This window comes from Danio rerio, chromosome 24 (assembly GCF_049306965.1).
Source record: "Danio rerio strain Tuebingen ecotype United States chromosome 24, GRCz12tu, whole genome shotgun sequence".
NCBI lineage: Eukaryota > Metazoa > Chordata > Actinopteri > Cypriniformes > Danionidae > Danio > Danio rerio.
The window spans coordinates 2,447,401-2,472,500 of NC_133199.1; the positions used below are offsets into that span (position 1 = coordinate 2,447,401).

A 25,100-nucleotide genomic window follows, 5' to 3' on the forward strand; every position below is an offset into this window, starting at 1 on the left:
CCGTAGGGACTCTAAGCTGCTTTTATCTCAACAGACATACACAATGCAATGCAAGCCAGAGCATAGCACAGCAGTAAATCCACCTGAGACACTTCCGATTGGTTTATACATTTTGTAGGATTTGCATGAGAAAGCCACGATATTTTAAACAGAGTAGAACATTTTAGCTTGCCTGTTACAAAGAGTGACCTATAATTATGCAAAGCACAAGCCTTTCCCTGTCCATGATGCAACTGTTTCTAAAGGCTTTTTGCAATGACTAAAAATGTGTCTCATCCAATCAAGTTTGACCCATTTGTTTTATTACAGCATGTCGTATATTCGGGAGTGTCCGTCTGTTTGGGTGTGATAGATAACACGTCTCTACCTTAAGAAGCATTCTAGTGTGTCAGTATGTGTGGTTATTTCAGTGCTTTTAGAACTGTTCAAAGTGGAACCCATTTCACAGCAGTCTAGATCCTCTTAACTAGCACTCTTAGCTCTTGTGATTACACAGGATTAGTGCTAAATTTGAAGCAGTTCCATACAACAATAATGCAGCTCTGAAACTGCTCTGCCAACTTCCTTTACCCACAGCCACGCCGTACAGCTATTCATTTAGCAGACGGGCAGGTCATTGGTTGGGTAACATTAGAAGGATAGTCTGCAGACTGACGTCTCCAAGGATACAGCAACCACCTCACACTCATGCATGCAGGCACACACTCTACAGAGATGTCTTACAGAATGCATCTTGCTCAAGTCTCCCCTCCTGTGTCTCATTAAATCCCCCCAGCAACACAACCTTTGGTCATCCCCCCTAAATGTTTCCTCCTTCCTCTATGAGCCACTCCCTAGCCCTAAGCCTGGGGGCCACATGCGGGGGGAAGGGAAGAATCTCTTAGGCCTCTCACCAGTGGGAGGGGGGAACGTCCACTGGATTACAGTCATTTAGCTATGCTCATTCTCAGCCAATAACATTTGAGCTTTTCATTTTCTTTGTTTTTTTAATGCGATAATAGTTTCCCAGCACAGTGCTGGGTTGCCGCTGGAAGGGCATGCGCTGTGTCAACCAGATGCCAGAATAGTTGGCGGTTCATCTCACTGATAAATCAGCGACTAATCTTGTTTCTTATCCCATACTATGGTACCTCACTCAAATTTATTTATTTAAGATGTATTTACTCTTTTAAATAACATTAGAGTGTTTTATTAAAGAAAAACAAAGCTGAACTCCAAAAGTCAAACCCATAAAACAGTATAAAAGATGTGTACCAATTTAAAATATGTAGAACATTATAAAAGATAAACCCCACTGAAACAAGATCCGCTTGGCGTAGTTAGCAAGCAAGAGGAACCCCTCAGTATTCGGATGTGTTAAATTATGACTGTACCAGCACAAAGCACATCACTATATATCCCAGCAACTGCAGGGATCCAGCCTAAAGCCCCAGCTACTGGCGTCCCCCTGCAATACAACTCTCACTCTGAACAAAGGGACAACATTCCTGTCTGAGCTTAATGGACAGCTATAATATACTGAACAGAAAAAAAACGAGTAGGAAGGGCAAGAACGGTTCCATTATCAAACCCTAAACAGTGCTTTTGTTAGCAGGCCTGTCAGTTATGAACAAGCCTCAATACCCGAGACATGTCGCATGACTCAAGATGTGTTTATGTAACATACAGATAATCATTACTATTGGAAGTAACATGGAGATGATTTTAGGCTACATCAACAGGTGCAGGGATATTTCGCCTTCATTTACGAAATGAAAAATCTCTGTCAGTGCTTGGCACTGTTGCTTCACAGCAAGAAAGTTGCTGGTTCGAGTCCTGGCTGGGCCAGTTGGCATTTCTGTGTGGAGTTTGCATGTTAACCCAATGCTCAGCCCTCAACCTGGAGGACCAGGACATACTCTCATAGACTACGGACAATTTAGTTTATTCAATTGCCCTATAGTGCATGTGTTTGGACTGTGAAGGAAACCGGAGCACCCGGAGGAAACCAACGCCAACACAGGGAGAACATGCAAACTCCACACAGAAATGCCAACTGGCTCAGCCTGGACTTGAAACAGTGACCTTCTTGCTGTGAGGCAACATCTCTACCGACTGCACCACCGTGTTGCCCCCAAATGCATGCATATATATGTATGTATGTGTATGTGTATGTATATATATATATATAATATATATAATATATATAATCTATTAATTGATGATCTATCATCTTATTATTTAAGATACAAATCAGAGCAAACTGACATGTTATTTTGACATTGACCCCCTCTAATTAATGTTTGATCCTTCCTGACCAATCTCCCCCCAAACCCCCCCTGTAATTTGCACCCTGTTTGTACCTTAATGTAGTGTCGGGATGGATTTCCATGTGGGTGTCGTAGTCATTTTTGCAGGTGAAGTTCTTGAAGCAGATCGAGCAGGTCAAGAGCTCGTCCTGTCCTTTGTTCGATCCCTGCTCATCTGCTCCACTGTCCTCCAGCACCTGCGGATCACAGGTCACCCATCATCTACTTTTAGCCAAATCTGGAAGTCCTAGAGAGCAGGTAAGACAGTGGAGCTACATTTACCTTTTTGCTGGACGGCTCCTCTGTCTTCTCGCAGTCTTCATCTTGACTTAGTTTGCGTTTGGCTGTGGAGGAACGCCGTCGCTTAGTTGGGGAGAGAGTCGGACTGTTGGGGATGGAGCTGGCAGAGTCCTTCTCATGGATCTTCATGTGTCTGAAAACAAACATAAGAGTGTGCTATAAAACGGCTTTCTATAACCCGGATGTCACTATAAATGGCTGTTTCCATCCAAAGATGCGAATGAGACGCAAAACTGGAATAACGCATAAAATATTTGTCTTAAAGCACTTTTTCCCTTCCTTTTTTATTTTATGTTTATTTTTAACTCTCAATTGAGTACAATCGAACAATATTTCAAGGTGCATTTGGGTCTCATTATACGATCTTAAATCATATACAATTTCTATACATTATTGTTAGGTGTACTAATTATACATAATACATAATAATCAACTTTTTTAAATTGTAAAAAAAAAAAAATAGCATAAAAGAACAGAAGAAAATATTAATAATAAAAATTAAGAGTTTTTACATGCAGGGTGAGAATGTGTGGTCTAATATAATTCCTTCCAGAATAATTTCAAATGACCACCTTCATTATACACATAATACATTGCAAATACATGCACATAATACACATATACTGCAAATATAGATGTATAACCACATATAGGAGTACACCCCTCACAAATCTCTCTTTTAAATTAACATTATCTATAGGATGCTTTACAATGTTATATTTGTGCATGTACATTACATTGGTCAGATCTGAGGCCAAATCTAGAGCTAATTTAATGAAATAATTTATAATAACGGTCCAAAAATTAGTAGCCCAAATTTATATATTAGGGAAAAATATTAAATATAAATGTTAAAAAGAGCAAAATTCAAGAGAAACAAAAAATACAAAAAAGAAAATGACAGAATTCTTGTGGTTTGCAATTTTATGTTTGCAATATTTCACCTGATTTTAAATGTCTTCTCTTTCTATTTATTTTTTATGATTTTAACTTTATTGATTTTTCTTATTTTAAATAATGCAGATGAATATCAAATACAGAGCATTAACAAAAAATGCAGAACAATACAACATAAATAAATACAATAAATTAATAACATCATATAAATTGCAAAAGTAAACCAAAACACACACAAGAAAAAGAAAAAAAGGAAAAAGGAAAAAAAAGAGAAATAAAAGAAAAAAAAGGGGGGGGGGTGAGGTGTTGCTAATATCATAACCTTAATTATTATTTTGTCTCGTAACATGTTTACTAACATTGTGGATCGCAGAAATTAGGAAATTTTCCCCATTTATCAAAATAAATTTCAGTTCTTCCATGTAAACTATAGGAGAGTTTTTCACAAGCTGCAACTCGTCCTAACTGAGATCTAGTTGGAGATTGGAGGACTTTATCTTTCTATTTCTAAATATGTTTGGTGAATAAAATGTTTAAATAAATATATCTTATTAATAAATCTGTTTTGTTCAAAATCTCTTGCTGTAGCTCTTTGAGTGTGATTGCTTTTTTACTAAACAACAACTTACTTTCTAGAGGCTTCTCTCTTTCAAATATCAACAGCATCCTGTATTTCTTTCCCGTATTCTTGACTATACGTACAGTGCATTCCCAAAATATATGCACTTTTTTATTTCAATGAGTCGGTGAGAATAAAATCGCCACTTCCTGATAAACTGGTCCCACAAAATTAGACGTATAAATGTAGTTTTGTGCATTGGGAGAAGCCCCTGTGGGCTTTTATCTTCTCTAACAAATGAGTTACGCCTCAGAAGACAAAACAAAATGCAATGAATGCAATGTAGTGGCTTTTGGAGGCTTGAGACGATCTTTGGGAGTGCAGATAGATGCTCAAGACAGTTCAGGAGGGAACAATAATAAAACTGAAGCCCTGTGATGACTTACTGACGGCTGAGGGGTTTTAGAAATAAGCAAAACAACATTTCAGATGCTTTACAATGTGATGGAAACACTGCAAAGTGCATTAATGCATCCCATCACACACATTTCAATAATCTTAAATCAAAATGACATGACTTTTCAATGAGCATGCCGGAATTTATTTGGTAAATGTGTTTTTTCTTGTCAAATAAAAGTCTGTCCTACTCAGCTGTGTGTGTAAACATATTTCCCTGCGCATTATCTAAATTCATGCACATATTGGCGTTTCCATAAACCATTTTAGCATACGATATTCATAGAAATAGCTGAATGTAAACATATCTATCGTTTCCATGTTACAAATCTGCCTGTGCTCGACAGTGTTAATGGTTGTAAAACAACTGCTTTGGACGGAGTTGAATCTTGAGGAGATTTCCAGATGGCTCCAACTTGGAGGATGGATGACTAGTGAATAACACTGCAGAAATTGAGGGTTGAGGAACCCCTTCTCATTCCATTGGGAGCCAACAGAAATGACTATAATGGGAAGATCCTAAATGAGCTGTAAACACTCCTGTAATTATCCCACAGCCTCTGTATGTGCATATGTGGAGCCCAAGATGGCGGGTGGAGATCAGCGGAAGAGAGTGGTAATGTTGCATGGAGAGGGCCAGAAGTTGATCTTGAGGAAACCAGTAAGAGTAGGAGAAGGAATTTGAGACCCAAAGTATTAGATTAGAGATGTAACGTAGTAAATCACAGTTATAGTGACCGAAATGATCTCAGTCATTCATTTTCCTTTGGCTTAGTCCCTTATTTATCAAGAGTCGCCACAGCAGAATGAACTGCCAACTCCAGCATATGTTTTACACAGCTGATGCCCTTCCAGCTGCAACCCAATAGTGGGAAAATGGTTTGTTCAAATAGGTTTTTCGAAAAATTTCAAAACAGCGAAAACATTTTCTTGTTGGAAAATGAGGTCATAGGGTGCTGAGCGGACTGAGCCAAGGATTCAGAGGAAAAGGGAATTTAGATTGTAGCCCATTCGGTTCAAAAGCTATAAAGATAAACATAAGTTTGGACAAGTGGTGGCGCTAGAGAGTTTGAGTTAGAGATTTCAGGGTTGCTGTGGTTCATGTTCTTTGTGCTAAATTATACAACTTTCCCACATTCAGTTATATCCTCCAGAGACCCAAAGACTTTTTTTTTCTTTTTTTCTGTGATTTCCTGCATCCTTTAGGTTAAAAAAATCTACAATTTAGAGTTTTTACATGTTGCTTTTATTTTTAATTTTACAGCATGTCCACTGCAGTGGACCACAGGACCCTTTTATTTCAAAACAACTGCCACTCAGACAACAAAACTGTACAGGGGATGGCTGTAAAGGGATATTAATCCAATATTAATGTAACAGAAACAAAACAAATGCCATTTTTTCCTTTTGTATTTAAATTCCTGAAACAGTTTAGTCTAAAAGAGAGCCAAAAAAAAAAAAAAACATTTGAAATAATCAAAAACAATTTTAACAAAAAAGTGATTTAAAACTGATTGTCATTCTCTAATTGTCTGATTGTCAGACTCTAAATCAGAGTCTCCCTAAACTATTTTATAAAGAGTCCTCTCTGCTTCAGTTCTGCCTCCTACAACATGCAGTCATTAATTACATTAAGATGGTCCTGGTGTCCACTATAGTGGACATTTAAAAAAGATTGATATTTTGAAACACAATTTTGTATTTTGACACGTTAGCAGCTTTGAAAGCTAAATGTATTGTTCCTGAAACTTTAATAAACAAATATATGTGTAATAATAATAGTAAAAAAAAACATTTTAAAAGCTCAATTGTACATGCCTCTCTCTTTCCCATAAAATGTGCTTTTTTGTATGGCGGCCATTTTAGATGCAGTGTAAGAAGTGGTTCGTAGCATGCCAGCCAATCAAATGACATATCACTAGAAAGCCCAGGATGTCCTCTGAACATTACCAGGACTTGACAGAGAAGATCAAATAATTAAAAGGAAAATTCAAGAAAACACAATGTCCACTACAGAGGACACAAGTCCATGACACAGGTCTCAGGAAGATAAGTGAAGAAACGTAATTATACTAATAATAATAGGAACGCCAACAAAAACAAATGCAAATCTGCAATAGTCACATTGCAAAACATGCAATGTCAAGTTGGGATTATAATTAACCCACAACCACAATTCAGAGACATGATTTGATTGCAAATTAACCCTAATAAATATAATAGTGTGAAAGATTTTATTTTATTTTATTTTATTACATATTTTTGCATTTTCAAGGCCTTTGACTAAGACTTCAATTGAATTTAAACCATTTGGGCTCTAAAAAATATAAAATTTGTCACTTGAACAAAGAATAATTGCGTCTATGTACGGTGTTCAGCATATATAAGTACACCCCTCTCAAATCTCTATTTTAAATTCATATTTTAATAGGAAGCTATGCAATATTATATGTGTGCTTTACAGTAGGTTAGTCAGTATTGAAGCCAAATCTGGAGCTTATCTAACAAAATAACTTACGTTAACTGTCCAAAAACTAGTACAGCAAAATATATATTTATTTGTCATTTCATATGAAAAATGTCATTTCATTTCATTTTCTTGTTGGCTTAGTCCCTTTAATAATCCGGGGTCGCCACAGCGGAATGAACTGCCAACTTATCCAGCAAGTTTTTACGCAGCACATGCCCTTCCAGCCGCAGCCCATCACTGGGAAAGCCAAATGTATATGTTATAGAAAAATCTCTGTCATATATAATGCCATATGCTATATGGCATTTGTGTGTGGAGTTTGCATGTTCTCCCTGTGTTGGTGTGGGTTTCCTCCACAGTCCAAACACATGCGCTATAGGAGAATTGAAGTACTTTAAGTGTATGTGTTTGTGTGTGAATGAGTGTGTATGGGTGTTTCCCAGTACTGGGATGCGGTCGGAAGGGCATCCGCTGTGTAAAACATATGGGGAAATAGTTGGTGGTTCATTCCACTGCAGAGACCCCAGATAAATAAGGGACTAAACCAAAGAAAAATAAATGAATATACACTTAATAACCGCCCATGTTAGCATGCATTTACATTGCAACCTTTCACAATTACCTAATCACAGGGTTACAGGATTTACCAAGGGTTTCAATACCGCGATGATCGATTTTAAATAGTAATACTATAAATCTAACAGATATTTAGTGAAATATCTCACATCCAGTTTTACAACTCTATTTTACTATTGCAATAAGACGTGCAAACACGTCTGCTGGAGAAACCAAGCAAAGGGCTCTATCCCGGGTTTAAATCTGTGAGCCTATCAAAGTAAATCTCATAAACGTACTTTAGAAGTGTACATGCATGTGTAAAAAAGGTCAGACATCCCATGGCCTTGCGGGTCTCAGTTTTCACTCTGCAGTCAGTGGTTTATTAATAGCAGGCAGCATGTCGGACACCCGTGTGAGGAGGACCTGACAGGCTGTTATATCTCTCCGCTCTGGACTCTGACCTTGCCTCTGGCCAATCACAGAAAAGCAGCACTGCCAAGTCAGCACACTGTGATTGGATGGAAGTCATCACCACAGTAACCTCATATAGGATGACAACTCATCCACTGTTAGTGAAAAAATAAACGTACAAGCTGAATACTGCTAGTTATAACAACGCTATGACCGAATCAGAGCCTTCATTAAGGATTTAGTATGTAATGTGGCATCAAGTGTCCTAAGACTGCTTCTGTCCTTGAATGAAGGATGTCAATGGGAGGTTTTCATGAGCAGGCTGGCTAATCTGTAAAGGACTGTAAAACTTGTTGATGCATAAACAGGTTCATTCCATCCAATCCAAGCATTCCACTGTGATCTGCCAGAGCGCAGACAGAGGGCGCTGTGGTGTCAGACAGTTCACTCTCTCCAAGCAATGTCACAGCAAGGACAACCTGTGGCTGAGTGGTGGAACCAGCAATGAAAGGGTTAAAGCAAACAAAAGCAGCCAATCAGAACGCAATCTGACTTTCCTCTTTAAATTTGTGATCATTCTCCATGACAACAGTGACTCCCTCCTCTAAACATGTGATGCTTTGGCTCAAGATGGCTCCTTGCCAACTGCATGGACATAGTTTCCTTAGACATGCATCAGCAAACTTCATTCATTCATGTTCTTTTCAGCTTAGTCCCTTTATTAATCAGGGGTTGCCACAGTGGAATGAACCGCCAACTATTCCTGCGTATGTTTTACACAGCGGATGACCTTCCAGCTGCAACCCAGTACTGAGAAACACCCATACACACCATACACACACACACTACAGTCAATTTAGTTAATCAATTCTCCAATATCACATGTGTTTGGACTGTGGGGGAAACCGGAGCACCCGGAGGAAACCCACACAAACACGGGGAGAACATGCAAACTCCACACAGAAATGCCAACTGATCCAGATAAGGCTCGAACCAGCGACCTTCTTGCTGTGAGGAGATTGTGCTACCCAGTGCGCCACCGTGATGCCATAAGCAAACTTTTGGAAACCTAAAGAAATAAAACAGTTTCTGCAAGCTTCATAAAGTCAAGTTTAAGACCCTTAATCATTTAATTTCAGACTTATTCAAGGCTAAACACTATAAGGATTTTTTTCTAAAGGAAAAGGAAAAGATTTTTACTATCCTCATTGTTTTTTATGTAGTTTTTTTTAAATAATGTGTTAAAACAAGCAAAGGCAGTGGCGCAGTAGGTAGTGCTGTCGCCTCACAGCAAGAAGGTCGCTGGTTCGAGCCTCGGCTAAGTCAGTTGGCGTCTGTCTGGAGTTTGCATGTTCTCCCTGCCTTCGCGTGGGTTTTCTCCGGGTGCTCCGGTTTCCCCCCACAGTCCAAACACATGCGGTACAGGTGAATTGGGTAGGCTGGAAGGGCATCCGCTGTGTAAAAACTTACTGGATAAGTTGGCGGTTCATTCCGCTGTGGCGACCCCGGATTAATAAAGCGACTAAGCCGACAAGAAAATGAATGAATGAACAAGCAAACTCTGGTTTCATTGGTGCACTTTTTTTTATATGACATTTTTTTAAAAGCTAAGTATATGCACTGCTATCCCTCCAGGTCAGTGTCCTCGCCATAAATAAATGGAGAACTTTTAAACCAAATGTGATTGTACTGATAATTAAACTATATTAGTCAATAGAGTTAAAAACTCAACTATTTGTTAAAAGACGAGACTGCTGCTGATTAGATGAGTAGCTTTTCGTGGCCATGTGAAACACTATTTCAGTAAATTTAGGACTTTTTAAGACCCTGCAGGGGCGGCACGGTGGCTCAGTGGTAAGCACTGTTGCCTCAAAGCAAGAAGGTCACTGGTGCGAGTCCCAGTTGGCATTTCTGTGTGGAGTTTGCATGTTCTCCCCATATTGCCGTGGGTTTCCTTCAGGTGCTCCGGTTTCCCCCACAGTCCAAACACATGTGCTATAGGGGAATTGATGAAACTAAATTGGACGTATGCTGGCATAGTTGGCAGTTCATTCCTTTGTGGCGACCCCTGATAAATAAAAGACTATGGGAAAGATGAGTATGTATTATGAGGACAGCAGCAGCTCATGTAGTCAAACCAGATTCTGTTCACATCAGTCACAGCACACATTCCGTACATATCATAAGTTATATAAGTTACTGCAGCGTTTTCAATTCCAACCAACAATTTCACTTTACGTCTGCTTACAACTAGATCACCACAACTTACAGGGCATTTATTCAAGCCATCCTGATCTGGTGCCCTGATAAAAGTGTCTGCACAGGCACACACGCACGCACGCACAAGCACACGCACAAGCACACGCACAAGCACACGCACACGCACAAGCACACGCACACGCACAAGCACACGCACACACACACACACACACACACACACACACACGTTTCACTATTTAGTGACTTCCATTCTTTTATATCAGGTTAATGGTCTAACTCTAACTCTGTGAGTCAAAACAATGGAGTGAATCAGTGAGGACAACTGAGTCCTCACAAGTATAGCTAAACCTGCATGCACATACACACACAAACCACACACACACAAAAAAAACACACAAACAAGCAAACAAACCACATACACAAACAAACAAACACGCAAAAAAAACACATGCACAAACAAACACCCATACAAAACACACACAAGCAAACAAAAAACACAAATAATCACACTCACACACGCGTGTACACAAACACACATGCACACTAACAAACAAACAAACCACACACACACAAACAAGATACACACAAACACACATGCACAAACACGCATACATAACACACACAAATAAGCAAACAAAAAACACACTCAAACTTGTACGCACACAAACACATGCACACAAACCATACAAACAAACGCACTCAAACAAAATTACATACACACAAACACACCCAAATACACAAACAAACACACATGCACACAAATACACAGATGTACACACACAAAAACACACATACAAACAAACAAACGTGTAGACTTAACACACACACATGCACAAACAAAATACACACACACACACGCACACAAACACACACAAACACACACATGCACACACAAACAAACACACAAATGCAATCAAAAAACACACACATACACATGCATACACACAAACAAATACACACCACAAAAAAAACACACACAAACACACACACAACCAAGCAAAAACACACATGCACACACAAAAACACAAACAAGCAAACATGCACACACACGCCAGACACAAAACATACACAAAAACACACACAAGGACAGAAAACACACACAAGCAAACAAAACAAAGAAACCCACAAAAATACACATGCACACAAACAAACAAACCCCACATGCGTGCACACACAGATACATACACACAAACAAACAAAGCACACACACACACACACACACACACAAACCATCAACCTTCACAACCTTGTGAGGAAGTTGGTGTCTACCCCCCTCCATCAGCAAGGCCTGCTGGGAGAAGATACCATGACCAAAACGGGGGGGAGGCGTCGGGTGGGGGAGGTGTTTTAAACTCACCCTTAACTTCCTGCAAAGATCTGCCTCTCCTTAAACAAGAGCAAGACTGCAGATCTGACAGACCCCAGCGGTGGCACACGTTTACGAACACTAACACACACACAAACAAACCAACGCCTCTTCATTTATCTCTAAGGCACACACACTCATCCTCTGGGCAACTCTTCAGACGCAGGGTGAGGCTTGGGGGATGAATTTAACCAACACGTTTTCACTTCTCTAAAAGCTCTGAGCAAGTCCACTTCTCAAATGATGCTTTCTGCAACAGTGTGAGCATCTGGTGTTTAGTAGCAGTGTTGGTTAGCATCTCTTAATAATGTGTTAATGTGACTTGTGCATTGATGTGCAACAGATAGAAAAGAAAACTGAATATATGAAGAGTTCAGAAGCAAAAGGAGCATTTTCTATCAGGCTCCTCTGATTAGGTTCAGAAGTTTTACTTTATATATAATTATGAGGTTATTAGCTGGTAATTAAAATAGCTTTTTTTCATAAAAGTCACTGTAGACAATTCTTAAGGTAAATTTCTTTTGTGTCAAAACCAGCTAAATCCACGTCTGCTTTTTATGCAGAAACCTCTAAATCCACCTATCGGGACAAGACATTTTAATTAGTTGAAAATCACTAAAGACGCGATTAGAAATGATTTTACCAAACATAAAACACATTACACAAACCACCTGAAATTAAAAATACATCTGTCAAGTAAGTGGCGGTTCATTCCACTGTGGCAACCTCTGATAAACCAGGGACTAAGCAGAAGGAAAATGAATGAATGAAATCTTTAAGTGCATTAATCAATAACATTAAAACTGTCATTAATTAAATCTGAACAATCTGTTGTCATTTCTGATATATGGATTTAATGTAAGTAGAGCGATGTAAACAAGCTCGTTACATTCAGATAATATAGAGTTAAAAACATTGTGAGACATCAATATCTGTGCACTGTCCATTAATATAAAAAAGTAATCATTTATTGAAGTAATATAAATAAAGTTTAGTTTTACACATTATATTTATCTTTTAAAACATGGCTTGCATTAGCAAATAAAACACAAGGTAGGCCGACTGTGCAATAAATCTGCTCTCCGTTAAACAGAAATTGGGGAAAATATAAACAGGGGGGCTAATAATTCTGACTTCAACTGTATGTGTGTGTGTGTATATATATAAATATAAATATAAATATATATATATATATATATATATATATATATATATATATATATATATATATATAAACACACACGTTTGTTTTTGTGAAAAGTGGACTTCATAGACTTCTATTCATTTTATACAGTTATATATTGTATTGCCCTCTCCCCACCCCACCCTACCCCTAAACCCAACCATCACAGGAGTCAGTGTGCAGCTCTACTCTCTGATTAAACTCATCCTGTAGGATTAATAAGCATTTTGAGAAATAAGGACGTCACCAATGTCCTCATATTTCACCTCCTTTCGTAATACCTGTGTCATACCCATGTCATTACACAGATTTGTGTCCTGATATGTCACAAAAACACGCACACACACACACACACACACACACGCACACACGCACACACACACACACACACACACACACACACACACACACACACACACACACACACACACACACACACACACACACACACACACACACACACACACACACACAGCTATTAACTTCTTTTCTTTTTTTTTTTTTTTTTTGGTGAAAATTTTGGCAGGGCAAGTAAAAATCGGAACCACTGGCCTGATCGGGCCAGTAAAAAAATCTTTCAATTTTATTGGTAAAATCTTTAGACAGGTGCTTTGTTTGATGTTATATATAAAACGTTTGTCAGTGCAGGACTAACCTGTGCATGTTGCCGTTGGTGGTGAAGGTCTGATGGCACACGGTGCATTTGTAGGGTCTCTCTCCGCTGTGCACTAGCATGTGACGGTCCAGAGAGCTGGCCGAGCTCAGAGACTTCCCGCAGATACTGCACGAGTGGTCTGAAGTCCCGCTGTCAGTGTTGTGCTGGAGGAAAAACCAACTTGGGTCATTTCAGCTGATAATCACACTAACACACATTCATTCATTCATTCATTTTCCTTTGGCTTAGTCCCTTACACAGTGGAATGAACTGCCAACTATTCCAGCATATGTTTTAAGCAGCAGATGCCCTTCCAGCTGCAACCCAGTACTGGGAAACACCTATACACACTCATACACTACGGACAAATAAGCCTACCCAATTACCCTATAGTGCATGTGTTTGGACTGTGGGGGAAACCGGAGCACCCGGAGGAAACCCACACCAACATGGGGAGAACTTGCAAACTCCACACAGAAACGCCAACTGACCCAGCTTGAACCAGCGACCTTCTTACAGTGAGGCAACAGTGCTAACCATTGAGCCAAACCTGACATTACACTGTAAAAACAGCAGGATTCCACACAATTTATTCACGTTGTCCCAACATAAATTGATTAAGTTACCATGAATAAATAAATAAATAAGCTGCCCCCACCCCCCTCCCCAAAAAAAGCTGAAGAATTGTGTCGTTTCAGATTATTTTAAATAAGTAGTTTGGACAAACAGCAAAAATCCTTTCTTCATTGCAGGGGCACTACTAGGGGGGAAAGTTAGGACGATTCTAAGGGCCCATGCAGTTTTGGGGCCCTCAGAGATATTATTAGGGACCCAAATGACCCCCCCACCAGACCCCCGAAAGGTGCAGCCAGCGGCGCCCTTGCTTCAGTGTATAAAACCACGTTCTTCAATATATTGTCTTGTCTGATTCAGTCGTAGGCTCCTGCTGGTATCAAATGTTGTTGTTGCAATTAATTGTCAAAGTATTTATTCTAATATATATGATATTATCACAATATTAAGCTAAACTGGAAAAAAAATATTATTTTATCAGGTATAATAACAAAAAAAGCCCTTAGTGTATTGCTTTATTGACTACATTACATGTTTAGAGTGAATGAATGTTTTAAACAAAGTAAACTGCAATAGGATGACAAAGTATAATAGGTCACACTTCACACTAAAGTCTCATTAGTAAACATTAATTAATGCATTCAAGTCAACAGTAAGAAAAGGCAGGTTGTAGTTATAGCTTAAATCAGGGGGTCTTAATATGCTGCCCGCAGGCCATTTACCAATCTACTTGAACTTCTGTGTTAAGCTGCTTCGGCACAATCTACATCATGAAAGCGATATAGAAATAAAGATGCACTGAACTGAACAACTGAAGTGTGCATGTTTACCTGGCGGATGTGCATGGTGAGCTGGTGCTGGTTCTGAAAGCCCTTATCGCACAGAGGACAGGCGATACACCCGCTCTCATCTTTGGCTTCCTGGAACAAATATAAACAAGGAAAAGTGCATGTAGTTACAAATGATTTCATTCTGTTCCAGCATGCAAAAAGCTTTTTCTCTTGCATGCATAATGTTACAACCGTTTTTAAGGTGATTTTACAACAGAAATAAAAAAAGATACACATTTTGGTATAGACTAACAGTTCCAAAATGTAAATCTGAATGATAAGACTGATAATAGTTACAGCCCACATAAAGCATTCTTTTATTGCATAAATAATGTGACAACAGTTTTTAAATGCTGTTTTACATGAGAAATTTGGGGAAGATAGAAAATTTGGTCAGAAAATCTTCAGAAATGTAAATCTGTTAAACTTTTCTACACTACTATATTCAAAAATGTGAAGTTGGCATTTCTTTTTTATTTATTCCTTTATTTTTTAAATTTGATTAATAAATAAATGAATAATATTATTAATAAAAATATTATATCATTGAAAAGTATTTATTCTATAGCACTGCGTTTTAAAATTATTAAATTAAAACCGTGATTTTTTTACGTGTGTATTTTACATAATACATTATGTATATGTGATAGAAACGCATACGTAAACACAAAAACATTGCCACATAGATATTAAAATGTATTTATAATTTGTATTATATAGATATATATTTAATATAAATAAACATTTTCTCAAATATGTGCATGCATACGTGTATTTAGACCAGGGGTCAGAATTTAATAATTTAAATATTATAATTTAATATAATATAATTTATTATAATATAATTTATTATAATATAATATAATATAATATAATATAATATAATATAATATAATATAATATAATATAATATAATATAATATAATTTATTATAATTCATTATAATTTAATATAATATAATATAATATAATATAATATAATATAACATAACAAAACATAATATAATATAATTAATATAATATAATATAATATAATATAATTTAATTTAATAAAATTTATTATAATTTAATATAATATAATTTATTATAATTTAATATAATATCATATAATATAATATAATATAATATAACAAAACATAATATAATATAATATAGTATAATTTAATATAATTTATTATAATTTAATATAATATAATTTATTATAATTTAATATAATATCGTATAATATAATATAACAAAACATAAAATAATTAATATAATATAATATATTATAATATAATATAATATAATAAATATAATTTAATATAATATAATTTATTATAATTTAATTTAATTTAATTTAATATAATATAATATAATATAATATAATATAATATAATATAATATAATATAATATAATATAATATAATATAATATAATATAATATAATATAATATATGCACACGCACACAGAATTACATTTTCATTTCCAGTTGCCATCACTCAGAAATGGCTGAAGGAGCGTGGGTAAAAGCCCATATGCAGTAGCGCGGCCTTGTCTTCTGACCTTCAGTGTTTTGTCAGGACATGTTGATGTGTGAAATACTGAGCTAAATTCACTGCTAAATAAACACTTGCTCAAGTCCTTGCTGCACGACCCCTCATCACACTTACACACACACACTCTCGCTTCCTATCTAATATATGCATGAGTGCAGCATTGATGAACATGTATTCGATTTTAATTTTAATCACTGTAATGCTGTCCTTCTGCAGGCATGCTTTGTGCATCTTATGACGAGCATCTTGAAGGAGTGTAAATGTGTGTAAACGGACACCACACACACTCGCTGCTGCTGCTGCTGTTGACAGAACAGCAGATCATTAACTTTCTGCTCCATTCACTGAGAACAGTTCATGTTTAAACAGATCCCATGCCGTCACATGACTATATGTATTACATCATAAATTAATTGTGTACAATATCTCATAATATATACATATATATAAACAGGGAAGGCATAGATTAGTCATCCCAAAATCAGCGCTAAATAGACGCCCACATGATCTACAAACACACACAAGTAGACAGGATTCTTCAAAAACATCTCTGGGAAGAAAAGAGCACTTCCTTTTCCTGTGGAGGCACGCTCTGGCGAACGGCTTGGTTTTGTTTTTTCTTTTATGGCTCTCTTGGCTTTTTAAAAATGTAGTTTTTCTTTAATTTTGTATTTGATCAATGAATAAATATTAAAAATATATATTGTGTATATTTTTATATTAACAAAAGTATTGCATTATTTATGCATGCTTTTTTTTGGCTTATTCTCTTTATTTATCAGGAATTACCACAATGGAATGAACCGCCAACTTATCCCTCATACGTTTTTACACAGCAGATGCCTTTTTAGCCACAACCCAGTACTTGGAAACAATCATTCACACACACACACACACACACACACACACACACACACACACACACACACACACACACACACACACACACACACACACACGCGCACACGCGCACACACACGCACACGCACACGCACACGCACACGCACAGGCACAGGCACACACACACACACACACACACACGCATGCACATACACACATACTTATACACTACTGCCAATTTAGTTCATCAATTCCCCTATAGCGCATGTGTTTGGACTGTGGGGGAAATCGGAAAGCACCCGGAGGAAACCCACGCCATTACTGGGACAACATGCAAACTCCACACAGAAACGCCAACTGCCACAGTGCTGACCATTGAGCCCCACTGATTTTTTTTTCTTTTATGCCCGTTTTTGAGAGAGAGAGAAAGAGAGAGAGAGAGAGAGAGAGAAAGAGAGATTAGATTTTTTTTAAATATTAATAAAATATTATGTTATTAAACATGTATTCTACTGTAATGTTAATATTTTAAAATGTAATTTATTCCTGTGATCAAAACAGATTTCTCAGCATTAAATATTTTAAGGTTTTGAAAACAAATACTTCAGATCAATATGTCTGATAGAAACTTGACAAGTTTAATGGTGTTTTCTATATATATATATATATATATATATATATATATATATATATATATATATATATATATATATATGCATTTTTTTCCTATTTAAAAAATAACATTTTTCTAATTTAATATATCTTCATAAATGATAATTTGTTTAAATATTTAAAAATCCATTATTATAAATGCTAAAAACAATTATCTTGCTTAATTATTCAACAATCATAAATGATATAAATATGATAATATATCAATCATGATTAATTACATCCAAAATAAAAGTTTGTTTTGACATAATACACTTCCTGTGGAGGCACGCTGGTGAACAGCTTGGTTTTTTTTCTACTATGACTATCTTTGGCGTTTTTTATGTCTTTATTTTCTTTTTATTTCTTTATTTTTTATTTTATTAATAAATAAATAAATAAATATATATATATATATATATATATATATATATTGTATTATCTATAATAATAATAATAATAATAATAATATTATATTATGAAAATAATTCTATTGTAATGTATTTTAAAATGTGATTTATTCCTGTTATCAAAATACTGAAATACATCAAATATTTTCAGGTTTCTAGAGAGTTAGAGCCGTGTCAGCCATTTAAAAACAACATTTTCAACAACAATAAAAATTATATAAACCTATTAACATCACCTCCAAAATAAAGTTTGTTTTGACATAATATATATAAACATAAAACATTTCCTTTTCCTGTGGAGGCACGCTGGCTTGTTTTTTTCTTCTTCTATGACTCTACTGGCTTGGCTTCAGGCCTGCACTGAGCTGATCGTATTTACCATTCAGCATGTTATGAGGGCAAGTGTCGTCCACTTTTTTGACCTCAGCTGGGAACGACAGTTTCGTCATGCACTGAAGCCCCATTCATTTCATATGGCAAGTCATCATGACCGGATTTACAAAGTTTGCAGGACAGAAACTGAGTTGATCCACTGCTAATACACAACTCTAAAGTCTGGGGTCATTCACAATAACACTTTTATTCTGCAAGGATAAAACATTTGATAGCAAATACACTATATTTTTAAAGTGTCCTTGTCATAATTTAACTATTTAACAAATTATTGATTAATCATGAATATTGATGAAGTACATGGGTAACACTCGTCCATGCATTTTAGCTAAAGAAACTACTGCTTATTAATAGTTAGGTATTAGTTGGGTTCAGGTTGGGTAGAAATAATGATGTAAATAAGATCATACTTTATAACTACTAATATACAGGTAATATCTAATAACAGGCAGGGAATAAGCCAGTAGTTAATAGCGTAAATAATTTTTATAGCATAATTATGATTAAAATTCTGATTTTCTTCACAGGAATTAAAAAAAAAGACAAAACAATAAACAATAATAATAATAATTTTAATAATAATATCTGATATAATAGTTTTGACTATATTTTGGACCAGACTTGAGTAAAACTTGAGCATATAATTCATGTTATGCAACAGACTTCTTTTTAATATTTATTTTAGCTGTGACTGATGCGGCGCACCTGAGCTAACACCTGTTAGCAACTATTCTTCTCTTCCACCGGTTTTGTCTGAACTTGTTTGTGTTTAGCACTACCCGTCTGCAGACTACTGTACTACTTTACGCTCAGTTAATCCAGTAAATTACACAATTCACTGTAAGCTTCTTTACTTTTCCTCAAAGGGAGCAAAAGAGGCCTGAGAACTAGAGAAAAGAGCTCTCAGGGGAAGCACAGTTTACTGCCTACATCACTCTGTAACACTTTAAAATAATGGTGCATTAGTTAATGTTAGTATTTACTAACACAAATAAACACTGAACAATACAGTGATGACAGTATTTATTCCTCTAAACTACTTAAATTAGCTAATGAAGATAAAGCTGTTCAGTGTTCATTCATGTGGTGCATTAACTAATGGTTTACAAAATCAGCTTTATACAAGCTAAACACATTACTGATTCAGTATTAAAATACTGAAATTAAAGGTCTTTTCTTGTCTTTGTATTAGTATTGAAGACCTCAAAGATCAAAATGGATAAAAGACAAAAAAGCAGAGTTTGATAATCTTGCTCTTGACAAGTGTAGAGATGTAATTGGAGTTAAAGTAGAGGATTTAAAAGGTATGAATGCGTATGTGTACAGTGCTCAGCATATAGGAATACACACCATTTTGAAAACAAATATTTGTATCCATTTCTCAGTGAATATAGGTCACATATTTTGGTGCATTTGAACAAAACAGATTTATTAAACAGATATATTTATTAAAACAATATTTTAGTCACCAAACATATTTAGAAATAGTAAGATAATGTATTTAAATAAAAAAAAATATGTATTTAAATATGTATTTAAATTTTTCAAAATATTGCAAAAATAAATTACACTACAAAATTTCAACTAAATTTGATATATTTTTATTTCTCTTGATTCTTGCTTTATTTTACATTTTTTTAATTTTATTTTTATATTTTCCCATAAAATATAAGCAATATTTTATTTTAGAAATTAATTTTTACACCTTATTTTAAATGGGGTATTTTCTCTGTTTAATAAATGCTATAATTTAATATTCTCCACTGTTCACCTTTTTTGGGTAATAAAATTAAAATAAATTAAAAAAAACTTTGCATTTTATTATTGCATTAGTAAATGTTTGAACTGCGATTAAAAAATAATGTACAAGATTGTTCATACTTAGTTTTTTATTTAATTGAAATTTTATTTTATATTTTCCCTTACATATAAACAATATTTTATTTATTTATTTTTATTTTTTACACCTTATTTAAATTTTTTCTGTTTAATAAATGTTGTTAAATATTCTCACAGTTTTTGTAATAACATTCAAATAAATAAAGTAAAGAAAAAAACAAATGTTAACACGCACAACTTTGTATTTTAATAATGCAAATAAATAGTTAATATTTGCAATGTGATGCAAACACTTTTGATCATACTTTGTTCATGTTAGTAAATACATCATCATTCAAACACTGTGCAATCATTATGCAACAAAGATGCAATAGTGATAAGTCACATTGACATACTACACTCGAAAAATTACCTATGCTGCTTGTTGAAAATACTTATTTAAAATGGGTGGAAACAACACAATGGGTTGCTTTCTGGGGACAACATGATTGTTTTATGTTCACAATAAGGTTGTGTTAGTTAATGCATTTGCTAACATAAACAAACAATGAGCAATACATACGAAAATACAGACGTCCGTAAATGTTAAACTACGATTAATAAATGCTGTACAAGCAGCGTTCATAATTAGTTTATGTTGGTCAATACATTAACTAATGAAACCTTAATGTAAAGTGTGGCCGATACATTCATTAATCGACCATAAATTTAAAGTCTTAACAATTAATCAGATCTTAATTTTAACCTCTACACATGAATAATTTAAATATGCAAATCATGTACAAGAACACTGCTCTGATTGGTCAGTTCTTTTAAAAAAGGGAAGCGGTTCTTGAATGGGTGAAGGGCGGACTGGATCTAAAACTTCAGAGTCTGAACTTCCCCCCTCTGAGTTCCACATGAGTGTGAAGGGGTTAAAAGTGACACCTGTTGCTCCACACGGGAGTGTTAAGGGATGAATTGCATGCTCTAATGTGAGCCATGTGATGCAGCCGTGAGGACAAAAGGTGGATTGAGATGCCAAAGCACCATTTGTCACTTTCCGTTTAAAAGCAGGATGCTGCATCCATAAAGTCTCTCCCACCTGTACCACTTTCTAACCACAAAAACACATGCCAACAGGCATTAGATACACAGTGCTGCATCCCGATTCACTTAAAGGGACAGTTCGCTTAGAAATGAACATTATGTATTGGCACTCAAGTGCTTCAAAGCAAGATATTTTGAAGAATGTTGTAAAGCAGCATGCACGTCCATTGTATTTGTTGTTTTCCTACTATGAATGTCAATGTATGCTACTTTTTCAACATTCTTCAAAATATCTTCTTTTGTGTTTAACAGATGAAAGAAACTCAAGCAGGTCTGGATCAAGTGAAGGATCAGTAAATTACGACAGAAGCACCATTTTTGGTTTAAAAAGTGCTAAAATAGTTAGACAAACAGACAGGAAAAATAAACCTTCAACTATTTTAATGGTAGTGCATGTAAATAGTGCTATTTAAGTGGTTTTAAAGGGCTAGTTCGCGCAAAAATTAAAAATCTATTCACCTTTTACTCTCCTTCAAGTGGTTGTTTTTTTATTGATCAGGATCAGGATATCAACCTTTAATAGTTTATTTCTACACAAAGAGTTTATTCTGGAGAAAACTGTAACCATTGACTTCCATTGCAGGAAAAACAAATGGCAGGCAATGGTTACTGGTTTCCAGCTTTCTGCAAAATAACTTCAAAACAACTCAAAGGTTTAAAACAAGTAAAGGGTGAGTAAATGACAATGTTCAGTTTTGGGGTGAACTATGCCTTAAAGATTTTTTCAAGAGTTCACACTTAGCTGATGATTGATTATAAAGCTTGTTTGGCATGCTGTCCCAGGAGAGAGCACTGAACTCAAAAGATCCTCTGGCCCAGGGATCCCTCCTGTTTTCAGGGCGAGAGGGGAGTTTCAGCTCAAGTGGATCTTAAGAACTCCCCTGCTGTAGTAGCTAATAAACAGATAGTGAATGCCCTTAAGGGATAACTACTGATTAGGAGCATGTCTATAGTGCTGATTTGGATTAGTCATTTAACTTGAGTTGCATGTTTTTGGATGATGGGAGGAAACTGGAGAACCCTGGGGAAAAACCTATATGAGCACGGGGAGAACGTGTAAACTCACAGAAACGTCAACTGGCTTGGTAAGGACTAGAACCAGTGAGGCAACAGTGCTAACCACTGGGCCACCATGCTGCCCTATTTAGGAAAGAAGGAGGAGTAGATGTGGAAGGGGGGATTCTTCAAAACAAAGATGGCTGTTATATGTAACTTAGGGTATTTATAGTAACTCAGTAATCGTCTGATTGGTGAATCATAAATTGAATAATGCGGGACCGGCTGCAAGCAATCATAAGCATGTGATCCTCTCCAAATTAGTTTATAGATAAACTTCACTTAGTATGCAAGACTGTAATTAGTGTTCCCTCAACAGAACACATTACTAGTAAAGCAAACTACAGACATAATGGACATTAAAATGAATTAACCTACAGGTGATGGTGAACTTTAAGATATGAATATAGGTAGATGCTAACATGCAAACACAATCATTATGCAACAATATGCAGTTGTAATTGGCTGTGGCATATCGCTCTCATTACATATTAAAACAATATTTCTCAACAGTATCTTGACGAATTATTGCTTTAAACATTCATGGTTGAATTTATATGCACAAATTGTGTTTGAGAATTATAAACAGGTGTTGTTTTCATCTGCACAATGACAGTGACACTACAGTACTAGGAAATTTGACATGTATTGCATCCATCATTCTCCAGAAGCTCTTACCTGGCTCTTTCTTCCGCTGCGGTTGGTGCCGGGGCTTTTGGCGGGCACCTTATTGGGTGTGCTGTGGGCGGAGTCTACGCCACCGTTCAGCTGAGCGGCTTTCATCACTGTGTTCATCATGGAGTTTATGGAGGTCAAGTCCACTCCATCTACTGCCTCCATCTCTCCGTCTGCTTCATTCCGTCCATTCTTCCATTCGTTTCCTTCCTCTTCTACGCCAGCAGAACCCTCTGTGGAGAATTTTATTTCTTTACATTACGGCGGAAGGATAGATGGATGGAACTATAGAATGATATATTAATGGAATGATGGAACAATAAATAGATGGAATGATAGATAGATGGAACTGTGGAACGATAGAGAGATGAAACGGTAGATAAATGGAACAATTAAATGATAGACGGATGGAACAATGGAATGATAGAACAATAGATAGATGGAACGGTGGAACAATAGATAAATGGAATGATAGATGGCTAGATGGAACCATGGAACAATAGATAAATGGAATGATAGATGGCTAGATGGAACCATGGAACAATAGATAGATGGAATGATAGATAGATGGAACTGTGGAACGATAAAGAGATGGAACAATAGATAAATGGAACAATTAGATGATAGACTGATGGAACGATGGAATGATAGATAGATGGAAGGGTGGAACAATAGATTAATGGAATGATAGATAGATGGCTAGATGGAACAGTGGAACGAAAGATGGATGGAATGTTGGAACAATAGATAGATGGAATGATAGATTTAACTGTGGAACGATATAGAAATGGAACAATAGATAAATGGAACAATTAAATAATAGACGGATGGAACGATGGATTGATAGATAGATGGAATGATGAAGTGATAAATTGATGAAAGAGTGGAACAATAGATAGATGGAATGATAAATAGATGGTAGGATAGATGGAATGATGGATCAATGGATAGATGGAATGATAGATGGATGAAAGGATAGATTGATGGAACGACATATGGGACATGAAATAAGCATATGGATGGATAGGATTAAGGAACAATGGATTAAACGATTAATGGAAAGATAGATAGATGGACGGACGGATGGATGGATGGATGGATGGATGGATGGATGGATGGATGGATAGATAGATAGATAGATAGATGGATAGATGGACAGATAGATAGATAGATAGATAGATAGATAGATAGATAGATAGATAGATAGATAGATAGATAGATAGATAGATAGATAGATAGATAGATAGATAGATAGATAGATAGATAGACGGATAGATAGATAGACAGATAGATAGATAGACAGATAGACAGATAGATAGATAGATAGATAGATAGATAGATAGATAGATAGATAGATAGATAGATAGATAGATAGATAGATAGATGGATAGATGGATAGATAGATAGATAGATAGATAGATGGATAGATAGATAGATAGATAGATAGATAGATAGATAGATAGATAGATAGATAGATAGATAGATAGATAGATAGATAGATCTCAACTCAAGCATAATTTGTACCTGTGTGAGCTTCTGTAGGGGCGGGGCTCTGGCGCTCATCACTTTGCTCCGCCTCCTCTTCCCCAGTAAGGCTGCAATTCGCTGATTCTGTTCTCGCCTCTTCTGCTGAATTTTCCATAGCTATGCAGGAAACAAAGGAGAGACAAAAATAGGGCTTTAAGTGCACTGAACATAACACTTCATACACAGAAATATAAATAAATTGGTTAACTCAAACTTTATAATAATAAAAGGAGCCTAAAGCAAAGGTCTGAGAAAGTAAAGCTGTTCAGAGAGTACACTACACAGGGTTCTTGGCCAGTGCGTGGAACATGATGTG

At 35.9% G+C, this 25,100-nt stretch overlaps 1 protein-coding gene across 4 annotated transcripts in view; it reads right to left on the bottom strand.

Moving 5' to 3' along the window:
* rreb1a (ras responsive element binding protein 1a) overlaps nt 1–25,100 on the bottom strand; it is a 103,734-nt gene that overhangs the window by 11,222 nt on the left and 67,412 nt on the right. For all 4 annotated transcript variants that reach the window (XM_002666582.8, XM_005162477.6, XM_073941367.1 and 1 more), the window contains 6 exons: nt 24,782–24,901; nt 23,261–23,490; nt 14,767–14,856; nt 13,364–13,527; nt 2,571–2,721; nt 2,343–2,485 (listed from right to left, as the gene is read on the bottom strand). In XM_002666582.8, coding sequence (XP_002666628.3) covers nt 2,343–2,485; nt 2,571–2,721; nt 13,364–13,527; nt 14,767–14,856; nt 23,261–23,490; nt 24,782–24,901 — 898 coding nt within the window. The remainder of the gene's footprint in view (nt 1–2,342; nt 2,486–2,570; nt 2,722–13,363; nt 13,528–14,766; nt 14,857–23,260; nt 23,491–24,781; nt 24,902–25,100) is intronic.